The 27982-nt window shown below is 46.0% G+C and overlaps 1 protein-coding gene across 1 annotated transcript in view; it reads left to right on the forward strand.

Moving 5' to 3' along the window:
* FARP1 (FERM, ARH/RhoGEF and pleckstrin domain protein 1) overlaps window positions 1-27982 on the forward strand; it is a 293763-nt gene that overhangs the window by 58027 nt on the left and 207754 nt on the right. The window contains exon 2 of the mRNA XM_047081200.1: window positions 7056-7249. Coding sequence (XP_046937156.1) covers window positions 7079-7249 — 171 coding nt within the window. The 5' untranslated portion in view covers window positions 7056-7078. The remainder of the gene's footprint in view (window positions 1-7055; window positions 7250-27982) is intronic.

A 27982-nucleotide genomic window follows, 5' to 3' on the forward strand; every position in this document is an offset into this window, starting at 1 on the left:
TTCGTATTGCTGCGTTGTCAGGAGTTAACCATATTCTGCGACTATTGTAGTCTTCCTGTTAAGGGTATACCTGGATTTAAAGTTTACCAGTAATCCTTTCCAGTGTTTCACCACGTTCGCCCCTTGTTTTGCTGATGCCTAGCCTTCCAGTAGTTTCTTCTGGAAGGGCTTGGGCAATAATATTTTGAGTTCTTGACTACTTAGAATTTAGTTTGGTTCGGGACGCCTGGGTGGCCCAGTTGTTGGGCGTCCGACTCTTGATTTCAGCTCAGGTCCTGATCTCACGGTTCATGGAATGCGACTCCGAGTTGGGCTCTGTGCTGTGTGGACCCTGCTTGGGATTCTTTCTTCCTTCTCTCTCTGCCCCTCTCCCATGCTTGCTGTCTCTGTCTCAAAATAAGTAAAATAAGCCTTAAAAAAAATAGTGTTTGGCTCTTCTATTGGATGAAAATTTGGCTTTAAGGTTTTGATTCCTTTTATTTATTTCAGGATCGTTTTGACAATGTAAGCATTAAATGTTGCTGTTTGCAAGCCTGAACTTTGACCCTTTGTGTTTTGTTTGAACTTTGTGCATATGTGCCCAAATGATTCCTTAAAAAAAATTTTTTTTTTGTAAGTTTACTTATTTATTTTGAGAGAGAGAACCCTAGTGAGGGAGGAGGGGAGAGAAGGAGACAGAATCCCAAGCAGGCTCCACACTGTCAGCACAGTGCCTGATGCGGGGCTTTGTCTCATGAAGAGATCAGAACCTGAGCCAAAGTCAAGAGTCAGATGCCGAACTGGCTGAGCCACCCAGGTGCCCCCGAGTGATTCCTTCTTAATTTGTGAAGATCAGTGATGATACAGGAGATGTCTTGGTGTTGATCATCCTGTTGTCTCTGGAATAGACGTTCATTTACTATGGAGAGTCCCCTTTTATTTCTGGAATGTTTTCCTGAATTAGACCTTTCTCTTTTGTTTGTTTTCTTGTTCCATTATTTGATTTTTCTTTTTTTTCTTCAGGGATGTTGATTGTGGGTGAGCTGGATGTCCTCTGTCTTCCACAGCTATCACTTTTCACTCCATTTTAAATCTTTTGCTCCCTTTTCTCAGTCTTTACCCTCAAGACCCTCATATTTTCACTTGTGTGTGTTTCCTTTTGGCCACTTCCATTTAGGTGATTCTTTTAGTCTGTTTGTGCTGCTATGACTGTACCGTAGACTGGGTGGCTTATAAACTGCAGGACTTTATTTCTGACAGTTCTGGAGGCTGGGAAAGCCAACACGAAGACACCTGCTTCAGATTTTTTTCTAAATATTTTAGGAGAGCATGCACGTGCTCTCGTGTGAGTGGGGGAGGGGAGAGAGAGAGGGAGACACAGAATCCAAAGCAGGCTCCAGGCGCTGAGCTGTCAGCACAGAGCCCGACATGGGCTCGAACTCACAAACTGGGATATCATGACCAACTGAGCCACCCAGGTGCCCCAGAAGGCACCTGCTTCATAGACTGCTGACTTCCCACTGGGTCCTTGCATGGCAGAGGGGATGGACTATGGCTCTGAAGCCCGTTTCATAAGGGTATGAATCCACTCATGAGGGCTCCAGCCTCACCATATACTCACCTGTCAACCCCCCCCCCCCCCCACACACACACACCCCCGGCCCCTATACCATCACATCAGGGTTTGGTTTCAACATATGAATTTGGGGGCAACCTAAACATCTGTTTTATAGCAGTGATGTTTTTATTCATCCTGGTATCCCCCTGAGGTCTGCCCTCATGCTATATTTCCTTATTTTTCCCATAGCTCCCCTGAACTCTTATAAATCCTGTTGTGCTTTTGTTTATGGAATCTGTTATTTCATTGTTTTGTTAAGTGAGGACAACGTGTTTGGGAAAAGTTGGAATTCTTTGTCCTTTCATTTTTAAAGTTTATTTATTTTCAGAGAGAGAGAGTGCATGTGTGAGTTGGGGAGGGGCAGAGAGAGAGGGAGAGAGAATCCCAAGCAGGCTCTGCACCACTAAGGGCAGAACCTGATGTGGGGCTTGAACTCCCGAACCTTGAGATCATGACCTGAACTGAAGTTGGATGTCCAGCCGAGCCACCCAGACGCCCGTCTTTTTCACTTTTTTTCCCCTTTCTTGTAGCATCTTAGTAAAGGTCCTTTGTTGTTTGGTGAGTTCTTTATGAACTAGCTATTTGTAGGAGCTTCCTGAGAGCCAGGAGACAGGGCTGTGTCCCATGCTAGTAGGAACTCTTGGGGCCTGAGGGTGTATGTGTGTGTATGTATATATAATCTTTTCATCCTCTGTTTTTCTCTGCTTGCTGGGCTGGTCGTGTTCCCAGTGCCCTTGGTGATGTCCTGCTAATGTGCATTTCCTCTGCTGTTTTCTGTCCACTCCACCTTTAGGAGATCTCCCACCACAGTGTCCAGGGTGGCTGTCCGTGCTAACCTGCACATCTCTCCCCCTTGTGCCCAGAAAGTTCTCGCTAGCTTTGTCGTTGCTCAGGATGCCATACTTGTCCAGGGTACACAGCTCTGCAGGCGTGGGCAGCCTCTGCAAGCATTTTCCTTCTCCTCTGTCTGACCTTGAGGGCAGTTTGGCAGCTCTTGACCCCCGTTTGTGGTTTGGAGTTGCAAATGTCCTTCAGTCCCTCCGGGATGGAGTTGGCATTTGCATGTGTCCTGCTGCTTGCTTTCGGGTGCATTCCAAGAGGAAGTCTTGAAGCCGGGGCAACTCTAGTTTTTTCATCTTTTCTCTGCCAGTTAACAATTTTACTGCTGTGTTTGTTGTCGTTCTTGTTTCCTTTTAACTAGCTTTTCAAATAGAGCTAATGAATAAAGTCGTTTCTCAAGCAGCTTTTTGCTTGTAGGTCTGGAACGATCATGCTAAGTTAATCATGTATCACAAGGACAGAGACGTTAATTTCCTTTCCTTTGGCCATTCCTTAAGGAATGCAGAAGCCAGGGGGGTAGTTATGGAGGTAAAGCCCAAATAGAGCGCAGATTGATCTGTATAAACAAAAGGCTTTTACGTTTGCCGGACGTGTTCACCTAGAAGGCTGTGTCGTGTTACCGGACTCGCCGATTCTGATAGCTAGCATCAGCGTGCTCACCCATTTATGAGTTGCCAGCGTTCCTCGGATATTCCCGTGACATTCCTCGGATGCTCCATTCAGACCACTTGGCTGGATTTATATTTGAATTCAGCAGGACTTTCCATGTACAGCAATAGTTTTCATGCAGCTAGGAAAACAGAAAGCATGACTACGTTGTTGAAATGTCAATAACCAGAAGTGGAAATAATACAGGCGTGAGGTCATTGTGAAGACTGAGGAAAAGGGAATTTAAGGTACTAAATATATGTTAATAACTAACTGAATTTAATTTTTTAAATGCCAAGATGCTAAAAATGACCATACATATTCATCTGGGGATCTTGAGCCCGAGGGGGAGAGAGGATTTAGTTTTAGGGGATGAGGGGCCTTGCCCTTTGCTCAGGCTGGACAGAGAGGAAGTGCTCTTGCAAGGAGGGACCCCAGCACCTTTGAGGTGGGTGACATGGGAGAATGGGCCCCTTCTTCCCTGTCCTCACCTCCATGCCTGGGCATCTGAGCCACATCTCTCTGACTCTGCAGTAGGGGGTTAGGGGGCCAGGCCCAGCATGAGTGATTGAGCACAGGGCCTGTCCATCCTGATGGACTGAGTGCAGGGAAGTGAGGCAGGCAGCAGAAGATGCTTCGAGAGGCAAGGAGGGATCAAGACCAGAGTAGGAAAAAGTACAGAGAGGAATCTGGGAATGGGGAAGGCTAATGGGGCTGATGTCACGGTTGTTTCTTGAGGTTTTATTTATTTTTAACCATGAGACCCCAACCAGAAAACATAGGAAAATAATTTTGCCTGGTTTGTGAAGATTGTTTTCAACACAACTCATTTCTTAACTAATTAGATATATACACCCACATCTGATTCCTTGAACAAGCAGATGACCTGTTTCCATTTGGTATAAGGCCCTGTGCTTAGGCATTATAGATGAACTTGGTCCAGTCAGATGTCTCAAGACTAATAGAATTAAGCAAAGCACAGATCACACAACAAACAAATTAGATTTTGGGTCTTAAGGAAAGCTTACTTGGGGCAGAAATTGGAAAGGTACTTCCAGAACAGATCTGTGAAGTCCTACATGGGCATTCAAAAAAGAAAAGTCCGTCCTTAACTGGTATTGCCTTGCCACAGCACCCAACCTTGAAGGATTGTAGAGAAACAAAGAATACTCTTAGACTTTGGTAGAGAGTTTGTGGAAAAATACTTAGTAAGTGGTATTTTGGAGGTGGTCTTCAGACCCTTTCTCTGTCCAAAGGACACATCTCTTTAGGCCAGGGTGGTTTGAGTCAATGACCACGTTGTTGAGGTGACTCCATAGTGTCTGATTTGCTGACCTCCAGGACAGCCTTTGGTGTCACAGTGAGAGTGTCACAGGTTTTGCTGTGAGGAAGGGGGGGAGGGGCTTCCATATGGAATATTGTTGGAAGCTTCTAGGGGCCCAACTCTTCGAGAGAAGGATGAGCAGGAGTTGGGTGAGAAGAGCCTATCAAATAAGATTTACAAACTGGATGGTTTTTCCTGAACAAAAGAGCTGAAGGGTGGCATGATCTCAAATGTGTAAGACCTGGCACTCAGGTCTGTACCTCACACCACAGGTGACCCGCCCCCCCCCCCCCTCAGTGCCCTTTCTGCAGCTGTTGCAGTCACTTGGTGCCCCAGGTTGTTCTTTCTGTGCCTCTTTCCGGGTTCTGCATGAACCCTTGTATAGTTTGTTAGGGCGGCTGTAACAAACTACCACAGGTTAGGGGTGGGGGTGAAACAGCAGAAGTGTGTTTCCTCACAGTTCCGGAGGCTGGGAGTCCAGACCGGGGTGTCGGCAGGGTCGGGGTCTCCTGAGGGCTTTCTCCTGGCCTGGCAGATGGCCGCGTTCTCCAAGTGCCCTCACATGGCCTCTCCTCTGTGCTTGAGCATCCCTGGTGTCTGTGTCCAGCTTTCCCCTTTTTATAAGGGTACCAGTCACACTGGATTATGGTTCATCTTAATGGCCTTATTTTAAATTAATCACCTCTCTTAAGACCCTTTCTTCAAATACAGTCACACTCTGAGATACTGGGGGTAAGATTTTTGGAGGAGCAGTATTCAGCCCATGACCACCCTCATGATGGGGCCATCGGTTGTTTTTACTTTGTTGGCTCCTCCCCTCCACCTTCTGCCATTTGCTTTCATTGTGGCTTTTGCTTACACAGTAAGATGGACTTGAACTCTCAGTCCAAACCCAGCTCCACCTCCCCCTTACGTCCCTGGCTGGCCTTTTGTAACCCTGAACGGTGCCCCCAGTGAAACTCACACCTTCTCTCCCTTCTGCCCTGATAGAACATTTTCTGGTCATTGTTCTACTTTTATATCCTCCTCTGGGCAGCTTACTGTTAACAACATCGGGGTAATTTTTCCAGAACAGTGGGTTTTATGGCTTCATGTTTTCCCTTCTGTCACCACTGTCTAAGTTATCCCCTTGGGCACAGATTGTTGCTGTAGCTTTGTCACCGAATAACCCCCTGCCCAGCCCCCACCGTCCATCTTTTTCCAGCCTGTAGAACAGATCTTCTTCAGATGCATTTTTCTAAAATTCTGCTTTTCTTATGTCCTTCTTCTCCAGTGGCTCCCCGCTGACTGCAGGGAAAGACCGTATTTGTCAGCAAGGTGTCTGAAGTCCTTCTAGTTTGTTCCACCCTGTTTTCCAAGCGCATTTCCAGCATTAATTCCTACTCTTCTTCGTATCTGCCTCCCCATTTCTGTCCCATAGCTTTGTTGGGGCCATTCCATTTTCCTGCAGTGTCTTCTTCTGTGTACTTGTCTCCTTCCAAGTATTCCCTGACATTAGAGACCAGATTGAGGACCATTCCTGCCTTCTCCATGATGGGAGCACCCTGTTGTGCTCCGTGACCCTTCACGTCCAGACAGGGCCAGTCAACAAGCAGTCATTGTTGAACTTTCTATACCCCGCACTGTGTCTAGGTAGGTGCTGAGATCCAAAGATACCTAAGATTTGATTCCGGCTTTAGGGTGGTCATGAGGTTATGGGGGACGTAATCAGGCAGAGGCACATAAGACTGAACACCATGCTGACGCTTGACAGAGTCGTGGACACCGAGGAGGATACAGTACCTGAGTCCTGCCCAGGTGTCGGGGATGTGATACTGGCACTGAGTTCCAGAAAGCTAGACTAGAAGTTTCCGGATGGAGGAGGAGTGCAAAGCACTCATCCAGAGCGAGCCATGCATGTGAAGACCTGGGGGCAAGACTGAGGCAGTAGGGGGAGGGTGGCATGGGGTGGGGGGGTGGGGTGGGTATGGTGGGAGAAGAGCCGGCTATTTGTAAAGAGGATTGGGTTTTGTTTTTAGGGAAATAACGTTGTTGTCGCTGATACTACTATATGTAGAATGGTTTTTCTGGAAAAGGGGAACGATGAGGGGGATGGCAGGAAAGAAATGAATTAGGAGGAGAAATCAGGAGAAAGACCCCTGTGTGAATGCATGTTTAGCTTCGACAGATTATAAACTTGAGAACCACCATGTGTTTTATCTGTTTATCTTTGTAATACCCACATTACTTAGTATGTTGGTGTGTCCATAAAAGGTAATTAATGGTTGCTAATGGCATGGCTTAGGCACTGTTTATCATCTCCTGTCCAGACTCCAGATGTGTAAAAAGTGGTGCCTTGCTCGCTGCAGACACTGATAATATGTTGAAAACAACTGAATCTATGGTATGAATAAGAGCTGACTGTAAAACTAGAAAATATGTTAAAATATGCACAACTATTTGCATGCCTTGGTTGGTTGAAGGTGACCTTATTGTTTGTGAATGCATGAAGCTTCCCCACGTGTGATTGCTGTGCAGGGGACAGAGAGCCCACCGAGCTGTGGTTCCAGGGATCCCAGGAAGGGTCGGAGACCACAGATGTCCCCTTAGGTGCTTGAAATGAGTGTCGTCTTCTGATGTATTTTTCCTTCTCACTGCTTTCTGCAGATATTATATAATCTGCTTTCACCATGGGAGAAATAGAGCAGAGGCCAAGTCCAGGATCGCGACTGGGGGCCCCGGAGAATTCGGGAATCAGTACCTTGGAACATGGACAGAAGCCGCCCCCAACACCTTCAGGAAAACTCATGTCCATTAAAATCCAGATGCTGGACGACACCCAGGAGGCATTTGAAGTTCCAGTAAGTTGGGGTGTCTCCATGAACTCCAGAGTGTGGGCGGGCTTCAGCACTGGGAGGTTCATCTTCTCCCTGTTCTCAGTGATGTGAGGTGGCAGGACAAGGGTCCACACCTCCCTCTCCACCCTCAGCACATTCCTCTGACCCGTTCTGGTTTTGAGCTGTCCAGCTTTTACATTCACACATGCGCTGCCTACGTAGCGGTCTCAGTGCGCAGTTCACTTGAATCGTACGGTCTTTCCTATACAAATATATATATGTATGTAATACACACAAGCTCTGTGTATCTGTTTGAACTGGATAGAATTGTAGTCTTGTGGATGCGTCTCTACACGTATTCTCTCTCCTTGGTGCGTGCACGTGCGTGTGCCCCTTCTCTAGTGTACGGGCAAGAAAAAGCCTGAGAAAACCATCAGAGCCACACACGTGTTTTCATGTCTGTAGGGAAGTGGACGACTGTGTTCAAGAGTGGGAAGTGTAGGGGGTGTAGAAAAACCCTGATCCAGACCCACCGGGCTACAGCCCTGGAATTTCAGAGGCCCACCATCCAGGGGAGGAAAACAGGGGTGTCTGAGGGGTGTCTGGGGGCCGCTCAGAGAAGGAAGAATTCGCAGCCTTTGCCTCTTGCATCAGTGGGAGCCCTGCACCCTGGCTCTCATGCCCTCACCCCCATGATTCTGTGATTTTTTTTTCTTCTTCTCCTTGAGCCCCTGCCTTCTCCTCCTCCCCAACCTCCTCCTTAAATACAACTCCTGCTGGAGGTTAGGGAACTAGCAGCAGTTACGCGCAGGTGGAGGGTTTCTCGTGCGCAAGGCAGGCCGAGTGAGAGGAATATGTCCGGCTCTCCAAAAGTTGGACTGCACCTCCCTCCAGAATCCTTATGCCTTATGTGGGCGGGGGTCCTTAGACCTACCTAGTTAGTAGCCCAGTTTGGATTTGGTTTTCTGTGTTCTGTCTTACGTACCATCCACTGCGTGTAGCATTGTTGGTGGGGAAGAAAACTGCTCTAAACAGCCAACTTAACAACAAAACTTTGGGAATATAACCTGTCTTTAAAGTGGAGACGATCCGTCTGTTGTTCCTGTTGGCTGGAGGGACTGGAACTTCATGACATTAACATCTGTAACCTATCATTTAATCATTTATGTGATATGATTCACTAAATTCTATTCATCTTAATATTGTTCAGAGAATGTGAATTACCATGAAGTGTCTCAGGGAAAGATAAACCTCCCGAATAGCCGTGTTTAGAACTGCCAATTCATTGCACAGCTCTTATTTTCTTGTTGGGGAAATTCCTGTCTTTCAAAGTCTTGGGAACGTGTCCGTATTCTGGTGAACAAAGCCATTGCTCGTCTGTTGAAACTGTAAAAATAAATGAGGAGTGCACCTGCCAGCCTGTTAGAATTTGGCCTTCTGGAACATGTACTCCCTCCCCCTTTCCAGCTTTTTTTCTCTTTGTTGCCAGACTGGTTTGGTGAGGTATTTAGTTTCAGGGTTTCCTGTTGGTACTGTGCTAAGGACTTGGGAGCCCAAATCTCTGGCAACACATTCTATTAAGTCGTGTTCCCGTGTGTGGTTTGGACTGACAAGCTATCAGCTATTGCTGTTGTGTGCATGAACTACAGGGAGTACTGTACTGTATTCAACTGCATTTCTTCAGGTGCCCTAAACCAAAACATGTTTTAAGACTGTTGCTAGCTGTTGTTTTTCTAGGAGCTCTATGGGATCTCCCTGCCTAAGAAATAGGAGTGGAGTTTGTTTTCATCTTTTAAAAGTATTTTACTTGATAAGTGCTGATGTCTGTGCTTTGCATTTATAATCCCTCTGTCTGGAAAGAACTTTTCTCCTTTCTTCCCTGATAAACTCCTATGCACCCTTAAAGACCCCATCAGTTTTACCCAGACACTAACTTCTGAGACTGAGACTGTAGCTTTTTCTTCCCTCCCTCTGTCCTCTTATACACCCGTCAGGGTGGAGCTGGGCTTCTTGGGTTCAAATTTCAGCCTTTTTTTACTGACTTCTTGATCACCTCGGACGAGATACCTCTCTGTATCTCTGCTTTCTCCTTTGTAAAATGAGGCTAGTGATAAACCCTGTCTCATACTATGATAACAACAGAATTGTTCCAGATGCTATTTGTAACAGCTCGGCACATGCTAAGCACTTAATACAAGTGTCGGGAGTGGTGCCTTTGCCTTTGTGTCCCGTTCCCAGCGCCTGGCATGTTAAAAATGTTTGCTGACCGAATGTTAGAGTGAGTTTATTTTACAAGTAGAATTGATGTCATTGTTAGTTTTTTCACATGCCCCATCCATTCATACTTTGATTTTCCTAGTTGGGCCAGAATGTTCCTTCTCAACCAGATGTTTTCTGTAACTGCCCGTAGAAAGGCAGATATCAGCGTTTTTATTGACGGAACTGATTCTAAATTGCTACCTTGTGTTCTTTAAGCACAGAAACGGCCGGGCCTTCACGCAGCTGGAAGGCATCAGGCTGGCGGTGGTGACTTAGTCTTAGTCCTCAGGATGGGATCACAGCCACATGGGATTGCAAAAGATGCAGCCTTCCATAACTGCTGGAAAACCTACCTCCACAGCTTCTTGCTGTGAATTCATCAAGGCTGGGTGTCTGGCCCTGGAAGGATCTCCCTCGCCCATGTGTGATCCCTCCTTTGACTGGGCGCCCCAAGAGGAATATATTCTCATTTCTCACTCACATTTGCCACACAGATGAGCAGGGCACGGGGCCAGAGGTCCCTGTGGTTTCCTTTGCTAACGTTCTTGTACGAGCCGTGTATTTCCTTGGGGATTGAATTTCCCGGGCCTTTTCTTGTTTTTGTTTTAGAGTAGAATGCAGGCAGAGTCATCATTGTATCTTATGGTTCTGAAGTTTATTTTGAGAGACAGAATGGGGGAGGGGCAGAGAGAGGAGGGAGAGAATCCCAAGCAGGCTCCGTGCTGTGAGTGCAGAGCCTGAGGCAGGGCTTAATCCCGTGAACCCTGAGCCGAAATCCAGGGTCGGACACTTTTACTGACTGAGCCACCCAGGTGTCCCCCAAGTCCTCATTTTCAGTAATAAATGCCCTAAGTACTTCTGAGCACAGATAACCAAACCCTCGTCCGCATGGTTGTCTCTATTGTGATATCTAGCCTTTAAAAAAGTCATGTAAGAGCCTTTTGAAAAGCCTTCGTGATGAGCACCAGTTTCTTCCACTTTGCTTGTAGCCCCACCAACCACCTTTGCTCTTGAGCTTGGACGGTCCACTTCGGTATTTCCTCCACAAAGTAGAAAGTTCAAATGCGGTATTTGTAGTAAATTCTTGTACAGCGTTTTATCACCTTCATGTGGAAAATGCTGTGCCAATGAGCCTCCCCCGTGGTTTATGATATACGCAACTTTCTCTTCCAGCCAGAGGGGACAAAATGAAGTGCCTCACGCAGATCTGAAAGGGTTAACGACCCTTCTCCCTGCGCCCCACCCCAGCCAGGGCCACCCTCCCTCGCTTAAGACCTCTGAGAAGGTTTTCTATGTCCTGCCTTCCTGACCCTGCTGGTAAACAAACACTGTTCCTACAGACACTTGGAGGAAAAGCCATCTGCTTCATGCTACAAGTGTTTATTCAGTTTGTTTTCGTTAGCAAGGTCACTCTAGGAAGCGTTGAGATCAGGGGATATAAAAGGAAGCCTTTTTTTTGTTTTTTGGTTTTTTTTAATTTTTGCTGTTTTGAGCAGCCCTGGTAAAAACACGTGGGAAAGATGCTCACGAGACCAGAAGCCCCCTGGTCTGGGTTGAGTTGGCAGGAGTGGCCAGGTGCGGGGAGGCCGGCGGTGGTGGGAACCTTCCGGAAGCAGAGCCTGGAGCTGGTTGTGGCAGAAGGAATTCGGTGTCGGCCACAGCTATCGCAGGGTCCCATCATTGGGCCTTCTGCGTGTTTGTGTCTTGTCACCACTTTCCCTCAGAAGCCTGTAGAGCTCCTAAGTGCCTGAGGATAAAGTGGCCTCGTGAGTTTGGGGAGGCTGGGCGAGCTGAGGCTACGGCCCCTGGTTCTCCACCGCTGTCCTTGGTGGTTCACCTTCCGTATTAGCATCTCCTGCCACACCTGCTCTTCCTTGTTGACACCAAGGAAGCTTGTTTGGGGCTCCAACATGTAGAAGGGGAGCTCCGTGGGGCAGGGCCTCCTGTGTTTGTGTTTATCACCGGGTCCTACACCTGGAGCTGTGTGGACCCAGCAGACGCCCGATGCGTGTTACCCACTGCCCACACCTACGTTCTGTCCTCTGACTCCCGAATCTGAGGGGTGGTGGGTGGTGGTGGCCTCTTGAAGAGCTTCTGGTCATTTCCCCCATTTTTGTACGCATTACGACGAGACCGGGATTGGAACCCAGCCTTCATGATCCCCAATACTGTCCCCCTTCCCTGCCCTTAGCCTCACCTCTCCCACGGCTCCCAAAGGGAAGGTTGCCACTTTCTCACCTCTGAGCTGCTCTGGTGCTTTCCCCATTCTAAACACCTCCCAGCCTCCCTTCTGACGCCTTCTCTCCATCCCACCAACCATCCCGGGCCCTCGGGGCTCTTGCTGGGGGCCCTCTCTTTCACCACAGCTTGTTATCTGCACCTCTAATTAGACTTGAACCATGGGCTCCAATCTTCCTTTCTCCCTAATTAGCTCCTTTCTGTCCCTGCTGAGACTCAGTTTGCTTATCCGCAAAATGAGGTGTTTGGTCTAGATGATATTAAAGGCTTTTTTCCTCCCGTTTTTGGGAGCTGGGACTCTGCATTGACATCTTTGCTGATGGATTGTGTAACTTCTCATGATTAGTGTTTGTTAATTGCTGGGGCAGATGGTAAACTCTTTGAGAAAAGGAACTTTTCACCTTAAATAAAAAAGAACCCCCAAACTGATCAGATGCAGTAGTTTGTTACCTAATAAGTACTTAAAAAAACAAAAACAAAACAAAACACGTGAGGAGCGTGAAGAAGCATGCTGGGGTTTACACATGATATACTATTTATGGAGATCAGGAAATGTCAGTATTGTGTGTGTGTGTGTGTGGGGGGGTTACTTACATAAATCTCACTGAACGAAACTGGGCCAAACTACATCGAGTTGACAGTGGAAGAGAGAAGACTGAAAGAACTCTGTTATTTTCTAGACCACACATTTTTCATTTGTTGAAAACAGAAGACCTCTAAATTTTTTAAGAACCAGTTGGCACGTCCTAATAGACCAGAGGTTTTTTTACTGGGGGCAATATTGCTTGTGTTAGCTCAGACCGACTTAGGTGTTTCTTACGGTCCATCCTTAAGTGGTTAAACATTTCATTTTCTTACCTTGTGAAATGAAACTCGTTTAAGATCTAATTTCCCCTGAAGCTGGGCTTGACGTCAGTTGAGAGCTCGTGTTCTCCAAGTGCTTTGGTTCTTTGAAAGGTCTTAAATGGTCCTAGAATTTTAAAGCTGTCTTCTTCATAAGTCTGAGCTCAGAAAAAGGACAGAGTTTGTCTTTAAGGCTCCATGATAGTGGGGCGCCTGAGTGGCTCAGTTGGTTGAGCGACCGGGTCTTGATCTTAGCTCAGGTCTTGATCTCAGAGTGTGAGTTCAGGCCCTGGGTTGGGCTGGGCTTGGAGCCTACTTTAAAAAAAAAAAAAAAAAAAAAAAAAAAGAAAAAAAAATCTCCACATTTCCTTTGTAGACTTTTACTTTACGCCTCACTCATAACAACTGTGTCTTTGGAAAACATGCTCCTTTTCTCTTGGTCTTTTTAAGTTTTTAATGAATTTTGTGTGTTTCTCCCCTCCCCACTCCACTTCCCCCCCACTCCACTTCCCCCCCACTCCACTTCCCCCCCACTCCACTTCCCCCCCACTCCACTTCCCCCCCACTCCACTTCCCCCCCACTCCACCTCCCCCCCACTCCACTTCCCCCCCACTCCACCTCCCCCCCACTCCACCTCCCCCCCACTCCACCTCCCCCCCACTCCACCTCCCCCCCACTCCACCTCCCCCCCACTCCACCTCCCCCCCACTCCACCTCCCCCCCACTCCACCTCCCCCCCACTCCACCCCCCCCACTCCACTCCCCCCCCACTCCACTCCCCCCCCACTCCACTCCCCCCCACTCCACTCCCCCCCTCCACTTCCCCCCCACTCCACTTCCCCCCCCACTCCACTCCCCCCCCCATTTCAGCCATCATAGAAAGGATAAGCCACTGAAAGTCGCTTTTCTTTTTCTTTTGTCCCCAGAGAGAGGGAATATATATTTAACTGAAGGTCTTGAGGAGGGGAAATCTTCTTTTCTTAGAAGTGTTCTGTTTTTCACTCCCCTGCAATTCTGAGTCCCTCGTGGTGGGGTGGATTATTCCCTCTAGGTGATCAGATTCTAGTGGTATTAGAAGGCAGGTGTGGGGTCCCCGGCTACTTTATTTTCTCTTTTTGCATGAAATGCACTTAGAAGGAGATGGGGAGAGGGAGACAGTGGGGGAGGAGTTGGTGGTGGGACCTGAATAAAATTTAATTGGCCATTTAAAACCAAGAAGAGAGCTGCGTATGCCTGGAGCTACATTAACTAGCTCTCAAGCAGCTGCAGTTTGGACCAGAATGAGGGATAGCAATCTCACCAGGTCACTCAGCTTTTGAAAAATAAATCCGTGTTTCTTTCCTTATCTGTGTTGCTTTTGGCTCATTTTATCAGCAAAGTTTCTGAAATAGTATTTATGTCCACTCTGCTTTGCATAGCTCTTTCTGTGTTTTGTTTAACTAGAATGATAAATGGTGCTGTCTGGGTCTGGCCTCATGAGGTTCAATTTAAAAGCTATTTTAATGGATGAAAAAAAAATTTTCATAAATCATTTCAGCTTAATACTGTTAGCCTTCCTTTTTAGCTCCTTGTAGCCAAGAGTAGATTTCAGATGTTGGCCCAAAACGTTTGTGTGCGCCCCTTTCAACTTTGATTTAGATGCTTGTGATCAAAGTCTGTCCTGTAGCTCTGACATGATTGCACGGATTTTCTAACAGCTGTTGGCTATTTTCTCCCTGAAAAGAGTCTCCCAGAACCTAATAAATTAAAAAAAAAAACCCAAAAAACAAAAACCCCAACAAAACCTGTAATTGAGAATGTCTGTATCTGATGTTAAAATCGGCCAGTATGCTGAGAAAACATAGGGAGTTTGAGAGCTGTTTCCCACCCCCGCCCCTTTTAAATGGGCATAATAAATTTTTTAATTCCCAGAAACAGAGGGGTTAGAGGGCAAAATCCAGGAGTGTGGATCCCGGCGTCATGGCTCACTGGCCGTGTGGCCCTGGATGAGCAGATCACCATTCTCCACCTGTCTCCTCTCGAAGTCTGGAAGCAGGATGCCTCCCTCCTGGGGCTGAGCTCTGTTGGAAAAACACCTTGCCGAGCCCTGGACTCCTATGGGCTTCTCAAGAAAGTTGCTCTTTTTTCCTTCCATTCCTGCTAAGCTTTAGTTTCTGGATTGTTCTTTAACAGAATTGAGACTGCTTTCATTGTAGAGCTGTCGGCGAGGTGAAATGGGGAAAAAAGTACGAAAGCACTTTAAGATTTAAAAAAAATGAAAATAGCATACTCATGGCAGGAGGAATCATGCCCACCGCCCCCCCCCCCAAACGGACCCCCATAGTTCTTTCTACAGTCTCACATTCAATTTGAGCTCTCTTTGGAGGGTTTTTCCTAAAATAGAGATGTATCCCAGGTGGCTTCTGAAGGTCTGTAAGAATGAATTGTCACCTGGACAGCTGTGATGAATTCTCAGTTTCTGACAAGCACATTTACTCCCTGCCCCTGCCCTCCCCCCCGTCTTTTTTCTTCCCCCAACATATCTGCAGCTTCTCTGTGCTTCAGTTTGGTTAGCTCTAAAATAGACAGGGGTGTTCTTTTAGCTTAATTTTTATGTGCATTCTGGCTTTGCTGAATTTCTGCTCTACACACAGACCAGATGAAGGATTTCAAGGTGGATGAAGGTCGTTCAGACTTTCAGGACAGCTCTCCTCGGTGCAGGCTGTGTAGGTCCCTTTGAAGGAAGTGCTTAGATGGTGAGATACTCCTGTGTTAGAATGTTAATATGAAATATTAACATAAATCACACTGGTTTTTAAATTATCTGCTTTCTTTAATGATTCACGTATTAGCCATTTCTTTGGACATTTGAGTCGGACGTTAGTTTTAACTCCTAAGAAAGGCGTGGGATGATTTTAATCAGTTGTGGTCTTCTGTAGGTGAGCAGTTCTCAAAGTCTTTAACACTTTGTAACTGTAAGTGAGAGCTGTTTTGGGTTCCTCTTCCCTCATTTGTATAAACAGGAAGCTAGGCTAGATCCCCACAGTGGAACCGTGCGGCTCTGGTGTTTGTGGAATGTGATCTGGAAAACACGATAGGAGTTGCACAAACATTTATGAGCACACAAGGCAAGGTGCTGCTGGGTTGAGTGAACAAAAAAAGACTACCTTTTATTTTTTTATTTTTTTATTTTTGTTAAGTTTTATTTATTTTGAGAGAGAGAAGGAGAGAGAGGGAGGGAATGAATGATTATGAGCGGGGGAGGGGCAGAGAGTGAGGAAAAGGGAGAATCCCAAGCAGGCTCTGCATCATCAGCACAGAGCCATACTCCGGGCTCGAACTCCCAAACCATGAGATCTTGACCTGGGCCAAAATCAAAAGTTGGACCCTTAACCGACTGACCCACCTAGGCACCCGCCAAAAAGGACTGTTTTAAAAATCCCTTGCCATGTGCCCGACATTGTGCCAATGAGTTTGTCCTTCTGTTATCTCGTTTGCATTTGAGCAGTGAACCTCTGAGGCAGGCATGAAAGAGCCCGGTGAGGCTGGGATGGCATGAGGGACTTGGTCTAGGTCACAAAGCTGGGGGGAGGGAGCTGGGTCCTGGCCCTGCACATTCTCCACGTAAGCCCTGCTCTCCTCACGCCATGAGCTCGTCCAGGGCCAGAAGTAGCCCTTAGGATAACCTAGCGGGTCAGTCGTGCTGGCCCCCAACACATGCTGGCGATAGGCGCCCCGAATTGGAAAGGATGGATTGAACAGGCTCATCCTGCGGGTGGAACACCCAGTGACCAGAGACCTTGTAGTGTCGTGTGCTCAGGTACCAGCACGGACTCCAGATGGAATGCTCACACAAGAGCCAACCCAGGAGAAATGGAGGAGGTAGAATTGGTAAGATTTGGCAGCACAGAGTGGGGGACTGTACAGCCCTCAGGTTTGCACTTGGGAGACGGTACAGCCCTCAGGTTTGCACTTGGGAGACGGTACAGCCCTCAGGTTTGCACTTGGGAGACGGTACAGCCCTCAGGTTTGCACTTGGGTGGCTCCATGCTGTCACAGAGGACTAGGAAATCCACGGGTGCAGGCCTTTCCATGACAACTGTTGTACTAGAAATGGTGTCGTTTTGTAGTTGACGGGAAGGCGTGTTGCTAATAAAAGGCACTGCCTTATTTTTAATCACAAAGAGGAATCCGGGACTCCGTAAATGAACCTCTAAGATTGGTAGTGATTATGTAAATTGTACCGAGTGGAAGTATCAAATGGAGGTTGATTGCTTGGTTTCCCTTTATATTAGGAAAATTATATTTACTCCTTGGATTTCCATTTCCTTGTCATCCAGAAGCTACGGTGTTCTGCTTGCCACACTGAAGTGAAGGCTGGGCTGGGAAAGCATTTAAATCTGGCGTCTTCAAAGGACCCTGCTCAGAATCATTTGAAAGGAAGGGGGTGATAGCGGTCATCAGCTTGTTATTTAATTTTGATGCAGTTTAGTTATGAGGTGTAGCATAAAAGTGCATCTGGCTATTAGGTCATGTTCCAGTGGCCATTTGTCAGAATATCAAACAGCACACATATGCTCAGTTACCTTTTTTTTTTTTTTTTAAGTTTTATTTATTTATTGAGAGAGACAGTGAGCAGGGGAGGGGCAGGGAGAGAGGGACAGAGAGAATCCCAAGCAGGCTCTGTGCTGACAGGGCTTCATCTAATGAACCAGGAGATCATGATCTGGGCAGATATCTAGAGTCGGATACTCAACCAACTGAGCCACCCAGGTGCCCCCAGGGTCGGTTCCTTCTGAGGGAGAATGCATTCCATGCCTCTCTCTTAGCTTCTGGTGGTTTGCTGGCAGTCTCTCGTGTTCTTTGGCTGGAAGATGGGACGCCCCCGTCTCTGCCTCCATGTTTCCGTGGCTTTCTCCCTGTGTTGGGTGATCATGTCCAAGTTTCCTCTTCTTATAAGGGCACCAGCCCCACGGGATGAGGGCCCCAGCCCTAATGACCTCATTTGAACTCAATTACCTCTGTGAAGGCCCTATTTCCAAATGAAGTCACATTCTAAAATAGTGGGGGTGAGAACTTTAACACCTGAATCTTGGGGGACCCAATTCAACCCATAGCAAAATCATAGCGAACATAGAATGAAGGGAAAAGAATCTGTTTCACCCCGAGCCTCAAGACGCCCATTTCCTTATTAGCACACCTGTTAAAAATAAAACACTTCTTTGTTTTCACTGAACAGTTAGTAGAAAGATTTCCTTTTTGATATGTTTTTGAAAAGGCAGTTAAAACTCGTTGTGTCGAAGACTCTGACTTATAATGTAAAGCATTCCTCAATTCCTGATTCTGAATATGTGCCCCTTAACTAGGAACAGCAGAAATAAGAAAAGGCATGTGTGACTGATTTCAGGGTACAGGGGACACTTGAATGGGCTAGATGTCCAGTCGTACATATTTGGTAACACTTCCATGAAAGCTCATGCTTTCAGTATTCTGTGATAATATTTTTTTCCCTCCCAGTAGTGGCACTGAGTCAACTTTGTGACTCCTACCCGATCTGCCTCTCTCTTGTCCCTCCCGTGACCTCTGCCCTTCACCCTTGGAGTGGCCCCTTCTCCTGCCTTGATGATGTGCTCGTGGTTCAGATCACAGTGACTTGTCATGGAGGGTGCCTGTCCCTTGGTTTTGATTCTAGCAGTGACCACAGCTACTTTCTTTTGTGCAACACCAGAAAACGGTTGTTGGCAATAATTCTACCATAGCAGAGGCTGTGGCCACTATAAATCTGCAACCTCCGATCTCACCTGGTCATTGGAGCTTCCTGGCTCCTCTAATGGACAGCCCTTAATCATTGCTTTGCTGTGTCCGAGATGGCTGTGGCAGGCCATTCTTGTCCCTCCCGGCCAGGTCTCCTGCGGCTCCACAGGAGCTGTCATCCTTAGGCTTGATGAGGCAAGAAGGACTGGGTCCTAGTCCACTCGTGCTGTGGCCATGCAGGAGGGACCAGCCAGCAGGATCGATGGCTGTTGCCAGGGACCCCAGCAGGGCCAGGAGGGAAACAGGGGAGGGGGGGTGATGAAGAGCCTGACCGCAGGCAGGGGAGCCACGGTGAGCGGGCTGTCCGGGTCAGTCAGCAGGAACAGTGGGGGAAGAGCCGTCTCTCTTAGGGGATGACCAAGCCAGCCACCTCCCAGAGAAGGTTAAGGCCACCAGACATGGCTTCCTCAGGCTCCTACCTCTAAACCTCTGTGGGTCTCTCTTCTGTGCCTTCACTTCCAGCCCTGGGTGAGGGGTTCCTCTTTATACCCTCTGACACCTCCATTGCTAATCCCACCTCCATAGGACATTGCTCTACCTGTCCTACACCAGCACGGATCCCTTCATTCACAAATAAATCCTGCGATCCACGGGCATGCTTCTATTGAATTTGTAGATGATTTTCTCAGTATAATCCAAATAACAAAGATAAAAAAAAGCTGGCCAAAGTTGTGTGTGGTTATCGTGCATATAGAATATGTGAGTTGAAACAAAACCTTCTATCTGACCATTAGCCGTCTGATGATCCCTTAGCCTGATTTAATGATTTCTGTAAGTACCGAGGTTTTATTGGAGCTGTTAAATGGGACGTCTGGTTTTGTAACGCGGTGCTGGGAAGTCCTCTTTTCTTTGTGAGCTGGGTTTCGGCTGCATTTAACAGCTCCTTGCGTCCAGGTGGATCACGCAGGGACGATTAGTGTCCCTATTTGCTGCCCACATGATGAAGCATCTGGGCTCCCGGCCGCCACCCTACCCAGAGCTCTCCTGGTTTGTCAGGCTCTTGCCCATTATTCACCTCTAAAGAGGAAACCCTCCCTCCAAGTCTTGGCATTTGCTAACCGTGAACTTCCTGAACCCCTGATAACAAAGGTGGTCTGTCTCCTTTTTTCCTCCCCCTTCCCTTCCATTCCCAGGGCAGTTTCTCTAAGGTGGGCTTCCCCGTGAGTGCTCACCGCTGCCTTCTTTTCTGAAGCTCCTGAAAGGTACATGTCAGTCTTTGAACATAAAACTCTAATTTTCTGCAGAAAACTGGTTCAACAGAAACCGAGATGCTGCCAACAGCCGTTGGGCGTCCTGCCAACCCAGAGCTGTTTAGAGAGGTTTTATGTGGGTACGAGTCGCATTGCTTAGCTTCCAAACCTATTTTTGCCTTCTGTCTGGCTCCAGAAATGCTTGACAAGGGGCCTGGAGAGCTGGTTTTGTTTTTGGTCATTGTTGAGTGGTACACAAGGTCCTAGGCTAAAGTTCTTTTTCTCTGTGCCCTGTATACCCACGTGAACCCTCCGGGCAGGCGGTGGTTTGTAAGGCCCTACTGGCAGCCCGTTCTGCCGAGGCATCGAGGTGACGCTTTAGATGTGGTCCGTTTCCTGGGCTCCTCCGTCACTTGATGACTCAATTTGCTATTTGCTGAAATAGAACGTGTTAGTTTGCCAGGGTAGCGGTGACCTAGGACCACAGATGGGGCAGCTGCAACAACAGAAACGTGTGTCCTCGCTGTTCTGGAAGCCGGCAGCCAGCCATCAAGATGTCAGCATGGTTGGTTTCCTTGCGAGGCTGTGAGGGAGAGTCTCTTCCATGCCTCTGGCCCAGCTTCCCGCGGTGTGCAGACAATCTCTGGTGTTCTTTGGCTGTAGGTGCAGCTCTATCCCCCCCTTCATTTTCACATGGTATTCTCTGCATAGGTCTGTCTCCCAGTTTCTCATTCTGAGGCCACGATCGTATTGGTTTAGCACCCACCCCATCTTAACCTGAGTGTCCGCAGGCTCGATTTCCAAATAAGGTCATTGGGCACCAGGGGTTAGGGCTTGAACGTGCGAATTTTGTTGAAACCTAATTCAGCCCATAGATACAGCGGCTTTCATTGTTCAGCTTCTTTATGAAACCTCATTTGAGAAATGGTTGGGCCATTTGGTGCTGTCACTTCTAGCTTTGCAACTTCTGTACCCAGTTTTCTGCTCTGGTTCCTTCGGAGCACAATGTACAACAGGACATTTTCTCAGTAAGTGGAGGAGACTTTTATCCCCCCCCCCCAAACTCTTCTTAAATCACACGTATGCATAATTAAAATGAGGCCTGTAGTATGGGCAGCAATATTAGATGAGAAATCTTGGCTGTTTCATTCAGGTAAACCACAGGAGTAGGTTGGTTTTGAGTAATTTTCCTTCCTCCCCCGGCATTTTTCAGTGAATCAGTAATGGGAGAGTGCTAGCTTGAGAGTCCCTGCCTAGCACCTTCCCCCATCATCCTGTTGCACTTTGAACATCACTCACTGGTTTGGGCCAGTATCCCTTCCCTTGATGTCTCGGTCCAGGTTGAAAACCTAAGCCTTGACTGCTCTCCCAGTGTTTGCTCAGTCAGACAGTTAAGCCAAAGAACATCACTAACCATTCAAAGAAATGCAAATCAAGAGAGCGGTGAGATACCCCTCTCTGCTGTCAAGACACAGAATCTAACAAGTGTTAGGTGAGGATATGGAGAAACTGAACCCCTTGTATGCTGTTGCTGGGAATACAAAATGGCGGCTGCCATGGAAAATAGAGCAGTTCCTCAAAAATACAAACATAGAATTACTGTAGGATCTGGTGATCCTACTTTTGGGTGTATATCCAAAAGAATTGAAAACAGGATCTCAAAGAGATACTGGTATGCTGTGTTCATTACAGCGTTATTCACTGTATCCGGGAGGTGGAGAAAACCCAAATGTACGTTGATGGATGAATGGCTGACATGTGGTATATACGTACCGTGGGATATTATTTGGTCTTAAAAGGAGGGCGATCCTGTCACCTGCTGCAACGTGGATGAACCTTGAGGATGTTAAGTGAACTGAGTCACAAAAAGATACTGTATGAATCCACTTATATGAGGTCCCAAGAGTAGTCAAATTCGTAGAAAATACAACAGTGGTTGCCGGGGACTCTGGGAGGGGAAATGGAAGGCTGTTTAAGGGAAATGTAGCTTCGGTTTTGCAAGATGAAAAAGTTCTGGAGATCTGTGTGAATGTCTGAATACAAGTGAATTATACACTTAAAGAGAATTAAGGTCGGAGTATTGTTATGTGGGTTTTTTAAGCACAATTAGAAAAAATTGGAAACTAGTTAAAATAGGCACAGCCAATTTCCACTTTGGGAAAAATAGGCTCCAGCCCTTCATTTCCACCATGTTTCAGGTGAATCCTTACAGTGTACCAGGTGGGGCTCGGGATATGGAAGTAGGTTCAACCATGGTGAAAAGGTTTGGAGGTGGGAACAGATTTGTTCAAATAAAAATCCCAGCTGCTAAGTATGGGACCTCTGCTCTGTAGATGACTGGTGGAGATCCTCTGAAAACCTCAAGGTGACTCGAAAGTTTCACTAATAACACTGGAGGCATCGTTTGATGTTGGCGTTTATCACTTGGTTATGTGTCATTAATTACCATTTTATGGCTCATGCCTCCCACAGAGATGTTTATTTTATTTTATTTTATTATTATTTTTTTAAGGCTGGGGTCTTGGTGACCTCCACGGCAGTTGTGTGTTTCCTGCACATCCCAGGAGTAAATTAGTTAATGGATCTTTCTTGTCCATTGATCCACTTGGCGGACCTTCAGCAAATCACTTTCTCCAAACTGTCACTTCACCTCTAGGTGCATTGTCTTCTGGGTCTTGGGTTATCTGAGGATTGAGAAACACTTTCAAAGACACCATTTCAAAAACGATACTGAAGTTACCAAAGGTGTTAGTGTTCAGCGATGCCAATGCATCTTTATTTTCTAGCAATTTTTATGTGAACTGACCGGTTGAATAAGATTCTCCCATACCAAATCTTTTAATATTGCATAAAACCTCAAGTAAGCAAGCCAAGTGATAGCTTCTTGCCGTACTTGGCGTGCCGATCTGCAATTAAATATTGTTTTTGAGTAACGTATGACGTTCCCAGTCGAGAGCTGCCAAGACATACCATTTGGACCTTGTTCTAATTAATTCTCTGCAAATGATAAATTTTCTATTCTTTGCCCTTCTGCCCACAGTTTCTCCTCCTTTGCAGAGATTCATCTGATAGTGAACATGAAACAAGTCAAAAAAATATATTTATTCTGCTTCTGTCGTAGCACTTAGAAACCTGTAGGCAAGAATTTTTTTTTTTTTTTTATATAAGAAATGTTAAATTTGTGTCCCCCGTGTACTGCATTCAGGTAAATTTTCCCGTCATGAAACCCTTTTTACTTCTATTTTATTCACAGCTTGAGGCCTCTGAGTGACAATGTAAACTATTAACTTATGGCAGTGACAGGACATGATAGCATAATCTCAAGTGTTTTTCTTAGAGGATAAGGTCACAGGACAGTAATAAAAACTACAGAAGGGAGATGTCAGCACACTTACCTGAGTTATGAGGCCCCCTTTTCTCTACTGTGTTGCCTGTTACAGGTTAGAGAAATGGAAAAAGTTGATTGAATGTATAGTTTTCGTATATGAGTGTTTTAAGAATCAGAAAGCATTCTTTGAAAGGCAAGTTGTGACCATATAATGTTTCCTAGCAGGTTGTGTAATGGTCACAGGGCATGCCATGGGGCTGTGGGGCAGGTGAGTCACTGCCTCTTACTTGCCTCAGAGAACTGGGTACCATTCCCACCCCCAAGAGATTTGGGCATCATCGAAAAATTGGCATTATCCATGAAACCGTCATAGTAGCTCATTTTAATAATTGCTTGTTAACATGATGTAGAAGGCGCAGATATTCAAGGGCTTCTGCTTGTAGGTTTGCATGTCCTCCTTGGTCTGATCCCTGCAGGTTTTGTGGTTCTAAATTTTTTTTTAATGTTTATTATTGAGAGACAGAGGAGGGGCAGAGAGATGGGGAGACACAGAATCCGAAGCAGGCTCTAGGCTCTGAACTGTCAGCACAGAGCCTGACATGGCGCTTGAACTCACGAACCACGATCTGAGATCATGACCCGAGATCATGACCTGAGCCGATGTTGGACGCTTAACCAACTGAGCCACCCACATGCCCCTTTAAAAAAATTTTTATTTATTTATTTATTTTATTTTTTTTTTTAAATTTTTTTTCAACGTTTATTTAATTTTGGGACAGAGAGAGACAGAGCATGAACAGGGGAGGGGCAGAGAGAGAGGGAGACACAGAATCGGAAACAGGCTCCAGGCTCTGAGCCATCAGCCCAGAGCCTGACGCGGGGCTCGAACTCACGGACTGTGAGATCGTGACCTGGCTGAAGTCGGAGGCTTAACCGACTGCGCCACCCAGGCGCCCCTAAAAAAATTTTTTTAACGTTTATTTATTGAGAGACAGAGACAGAGCACAAGCATGGGAGGGGCAGAGAGAGGGGGAATTTTGTGGTTCTAAATGAGCAGTGCTGCCCTGGATTTAACTCTCTGGCACAGTGGTTAAACTTGTCTTAGCAAGGTACAGATAGATGGTTGAGGACATTGGCAAATGTCATTTGGCCCTTTTTGTGTTTACATAGAGTTCTTTGTTGAAATAAAGGGATGGTTTAGCTTTACGAGTGAGTGGTATTAATAGGTAACCTCTTTTTCTCCTGAGTTCAGAATCAACTGAAAAAGAGGCATGCTATCCATGGGATGGTCACAGTGTTAGCCCTATGACTGATGAATACCAGGCTTCTGTGCTGGCTGGCCATGCTGGTATCTGTGCCCAGAACTAGACTCCCCACTCAGTCACTGGCATGCCCAGCACCTTCCCCAAAAGTTACCCATCTGATAGATACAAATGCACCCTAGGGAAGGCGCTAGTGAGGGGTACAGAGAGAGGCCAGCCAGAGTCCCCACATAAGGAACCACTATAAGGTAATGGCATTTAAATGTTATTACAAGTCGTGTAGGAAGGTTCAATAGACGTAAAACGGGTGTCCTCTTAGGGGGAAGAAACCGAAAAGCTTTGGGGCTCAACTTACCACTCAATTTAATTGGGAAGTTTTAAATTGCTAAGGGATATTTTTATTTCCCTTACAAACTTCAAGGAATGACATAGGATTTTGAGCTTTTATGGTATTAACTCATTTGCTATATTTTTCCAGTGCTCAAATGTCAGGTGTTTCTTAGATTTTCTTTTCAAGTCGGAAATTGGAAAGTTGAGAAAGTTAACATCCCTTGGGGTGTCTGTGTATCTCTGTGTACAACTCTGAGGATTTCTTCCCCAATCAGAAAAAAACGTTGCCTTTGCAAGCAGGTTGTCAATTTACTAAGCTCGTCTGTTAAGAAAAAGGAAAACAAAACAAGACAAAAAAAGCCCCATGCCTAGGTAGTTTTACAGCCAGTCTAGAAAGAACAGGTACTTTCTAAAATATAAAAAAAAAATGTAATACAGACTAATATAGGCTGTGGCCCCCAAATCTAACATAGATTACATGGAAAAGGAACATGTAGGTCAATTTACTGAGGAATACAAGTATAAATACAACACAATTTAATTACATTTACAAATTAGCACCAGGTGTGGTATTTTTCAAAGGTCAGCATGACTAAGGTCTATTTCATGAATTTAAAGATGCTTCAACATTATGGAATCTTTCAAAAGCCTGAAAAAATTTTGTTTAATGCCATTAGATGTTAAAAATGCCTAATAGTTGTTTTTAGACATGGGTTTTAACATGTGAATAAAATAGGAATAAATAGAAAGTACTTAAATATGAAGACTGATTAACAAAACCCAGCAACATTCAATTACACAGTGAAATACTAAAACTGTTCCCATTAAAATCAAATACTTGATTGCCTTCTCACTACTTAATAGTAGTTTAAAGGTTTTAACTCTAAGAATAAGTTATAACTTTCATAACTTATAACTTATATCTAATAAGTTATAACAAGAATAATTTTAACTTACAAGAAGAAATCGGGAAGATTGGGAAGGGGAAATTATTTTTTTTTCAAAGGTTGTCATGATACACTGCACCCAAGGTAATCTTTTTTTTTTTTTTAAGTTTATTTTTATTTATTTTGAGAGTGATAATAGCAAGTAGGGAAGGGGCAGGGGAGCGGGAGGGGGGGGGGAGACAGAATCCCAAGCAGGCTCCACCTGCTCCTTAGCACAGAACTTGATGCGGCACTCGAACTCACAAACTGTGAGATCATGACCTGAGCCAAAATCAAGAGTCAGATGCTTAACCAACGGAGCCACCCAGGCGCCCCAAACCAAGGTAATCTTTTAAGTATGTTTGAATTAGGTAAACTTATGAGTAAATAAATGCATAGAAACGAATGGCTTTTTTTCATCCTTGGAATAACCACTTAGAGCTGGGACAAAGCTAAAAATTGTGAGCAAGAGTGAAAAATACTTAGAGATTTTACTAGGAGGAACATAAGAAGAAAAATGTAAAACTTTACAGAAGAGTTTTTAAAAATGAGATCTAAATAGTGGAGGAACGTACTTCTGGATGGAGAGACCATATCCTAAAATACCAGTTCTTTCCACAGGAATTTACAAGTTTTATCTTCTTCCCAGCAAAGCGCTGCTGTCTCTTGGGGGATGGGGAAGCAGACCAAGTGATTTTAAGTTCCTGAGGGAGAATGAATGTGTGAGGATCACCAGGACGTTTTAGAAATACATAAAATGAGACTTGCTTTTTCAGAGGGTAGAATTTTAGAGCCACTGTAATTAAAATAGCAGGTACTGGCACAGAAATAGAATCAGGAGTCTGAGTACTTACGGGAAACCATATAGGGGAAACACGTTTAAATCCAGTGGGAAAAGAATGGTTTACTTAATAAATGGTGCTGGGCCACACGTTGGGAAGAAAAATTTAGATTTTTCATCTTACACCAGTTAAAGGAAAAACTGTGAGGTGGGTTAAAGCCCTAGCTCAAAATGTAAAAATAAAACATTGGGAAGACATTTGGTAAACTATATAGCCTTTGGGTTAGGTAGGAAACTCTGAGACCATAAGGGAAAAGATGAGTGATACCAACAAGTCCTTCCTCCCTCTCTTCCTCCCTCTCTTCCTCCCTCTCTTCCTCCCTCTCTTCCTCCCTCTCTTCCTCCCTCTCTTCCTCCCTCTCTTCCTCCCTCTCTTCCTCCCTCTCTTCCTCCCTCTCTTCCTCCCTCTCTTCCTCCCTCTCTTCCTCCCTCTCTTCCTCCCTCTCTTCCTCCCTCCCTTCCTCCCTCCCTTCCTCCCTCCCTTCCTCCCTCCCTTCCTCCTTCCCCTCCCTTCCTCCTTCCCCTCCCTTCCTCCTTCCCCTCCCTTCCTCCTTCCCCTCCCTTCCTCCTTCCCCTCCCTTCCTCCTTCCCCTCCCTTCCTCTCTTCCTCCCTCCCTTCCTCTCTTCCTCCCTCCCTTCCTCTCTTCCTCCCTCCCTTCCTCTCTTCCTCCCTCCCTTCCTCTCTTCCTCCCTCCCTTCCTCTCTTCCTCCCTCCCTTCCTCTCTTCCTCCCTCCCTTCCTCTCTTCCTCCCTCCCTTCCTCTCTTCCTCCCTCCCTTCCTCTCTTCCTCCCTCCCTTCCTCTCTTCCTCCCTCCCTTCCTCTCTTCCTCCCTCCCTTCCTCTCTTCCTCCCTCCCTTCCTCTCTTCCTCCCTCCCTTCCTCTCTTCCTCCCTCCCTCCCTCTCTTCCTCCCTCCCTCCCTCTCTTCCTCCCTCCCTCCCTCTCTTCCTCCCTCCCTCCCTTCCTTCCATTAGTTTCCAGAGACATGCTTGAACTTCAACCTCATTTGACTGTCTCTACATCCCAGGATGGTTATTAACTAGGACACATATGGCCTAATCCATTTGTATCTATAATAATTCTCCATGTTATAAATTTTTAACAAACACTACTTTTAATGTCAGGAAAACAGTTCCCCAAGGGTGCCGTAGACTCAGAGGGATTGAAGGTGTTCCATGAATCCTATAATTAAGTTTCATTTGTAATTGCAAAATTAGGGTGAAACTTGGGAGCAAATCAAGTAGATGATGGATTTGGGAAAGCCCTTCTTGACTTGAAGAGCTAATGTTGTCTTCCCACCTCCCCCCAGGTATCCTGGGCACGTGGTCACCTTTTTCCTTTCTTCCTGATCCAGTAGTCAGAGCATTATCCACCTGGCTTGACCTTTATTTACACAATAGACCTTACAGCTCTCTGGGAGGTCTTTGTTCAGCCTTATTTTAAATTCTGTCTGTTCTTGCAACCGGTTTTGCCTCTGTTCTCCATCAATAATCTACTTTTAGACTGGGGTTCTGATTCAAGGAGAGAGGAAGAATTAATAGATGTTCATTTATTTGCACTAAAATGTCTTCTTGGCCACTTAAGATTGTGCAGCTCTATGGAGCACTCATGGAGGTTAGGGAGAAGAATGGTGGGAAGCTAGAATAGGTGGAACAGGAATGCACCTGATATTTTTGATTTACACCTAGTAATCCTCGAAATAATAAACACTTACAAAAGTATGCATGTAGGTACACGCAGACGGACT

This window comes from Lynx rufus, unplaced genomic scaffold, assembly GCF_022079265.1.
Source record: "Lynx rufus isolate CCGP_SWC_20201006 ecotype Redwood Valley unplaced genomic scaffold, mLynRuf1.p SCAF_1, whole genome shotgun sequence".
Classification (NCBI taxonomy): Eukaryota; Metazoa; Chordata; class Mammalia; order Carnivora; family Felidae; genus Lynx; species Lynx rufus.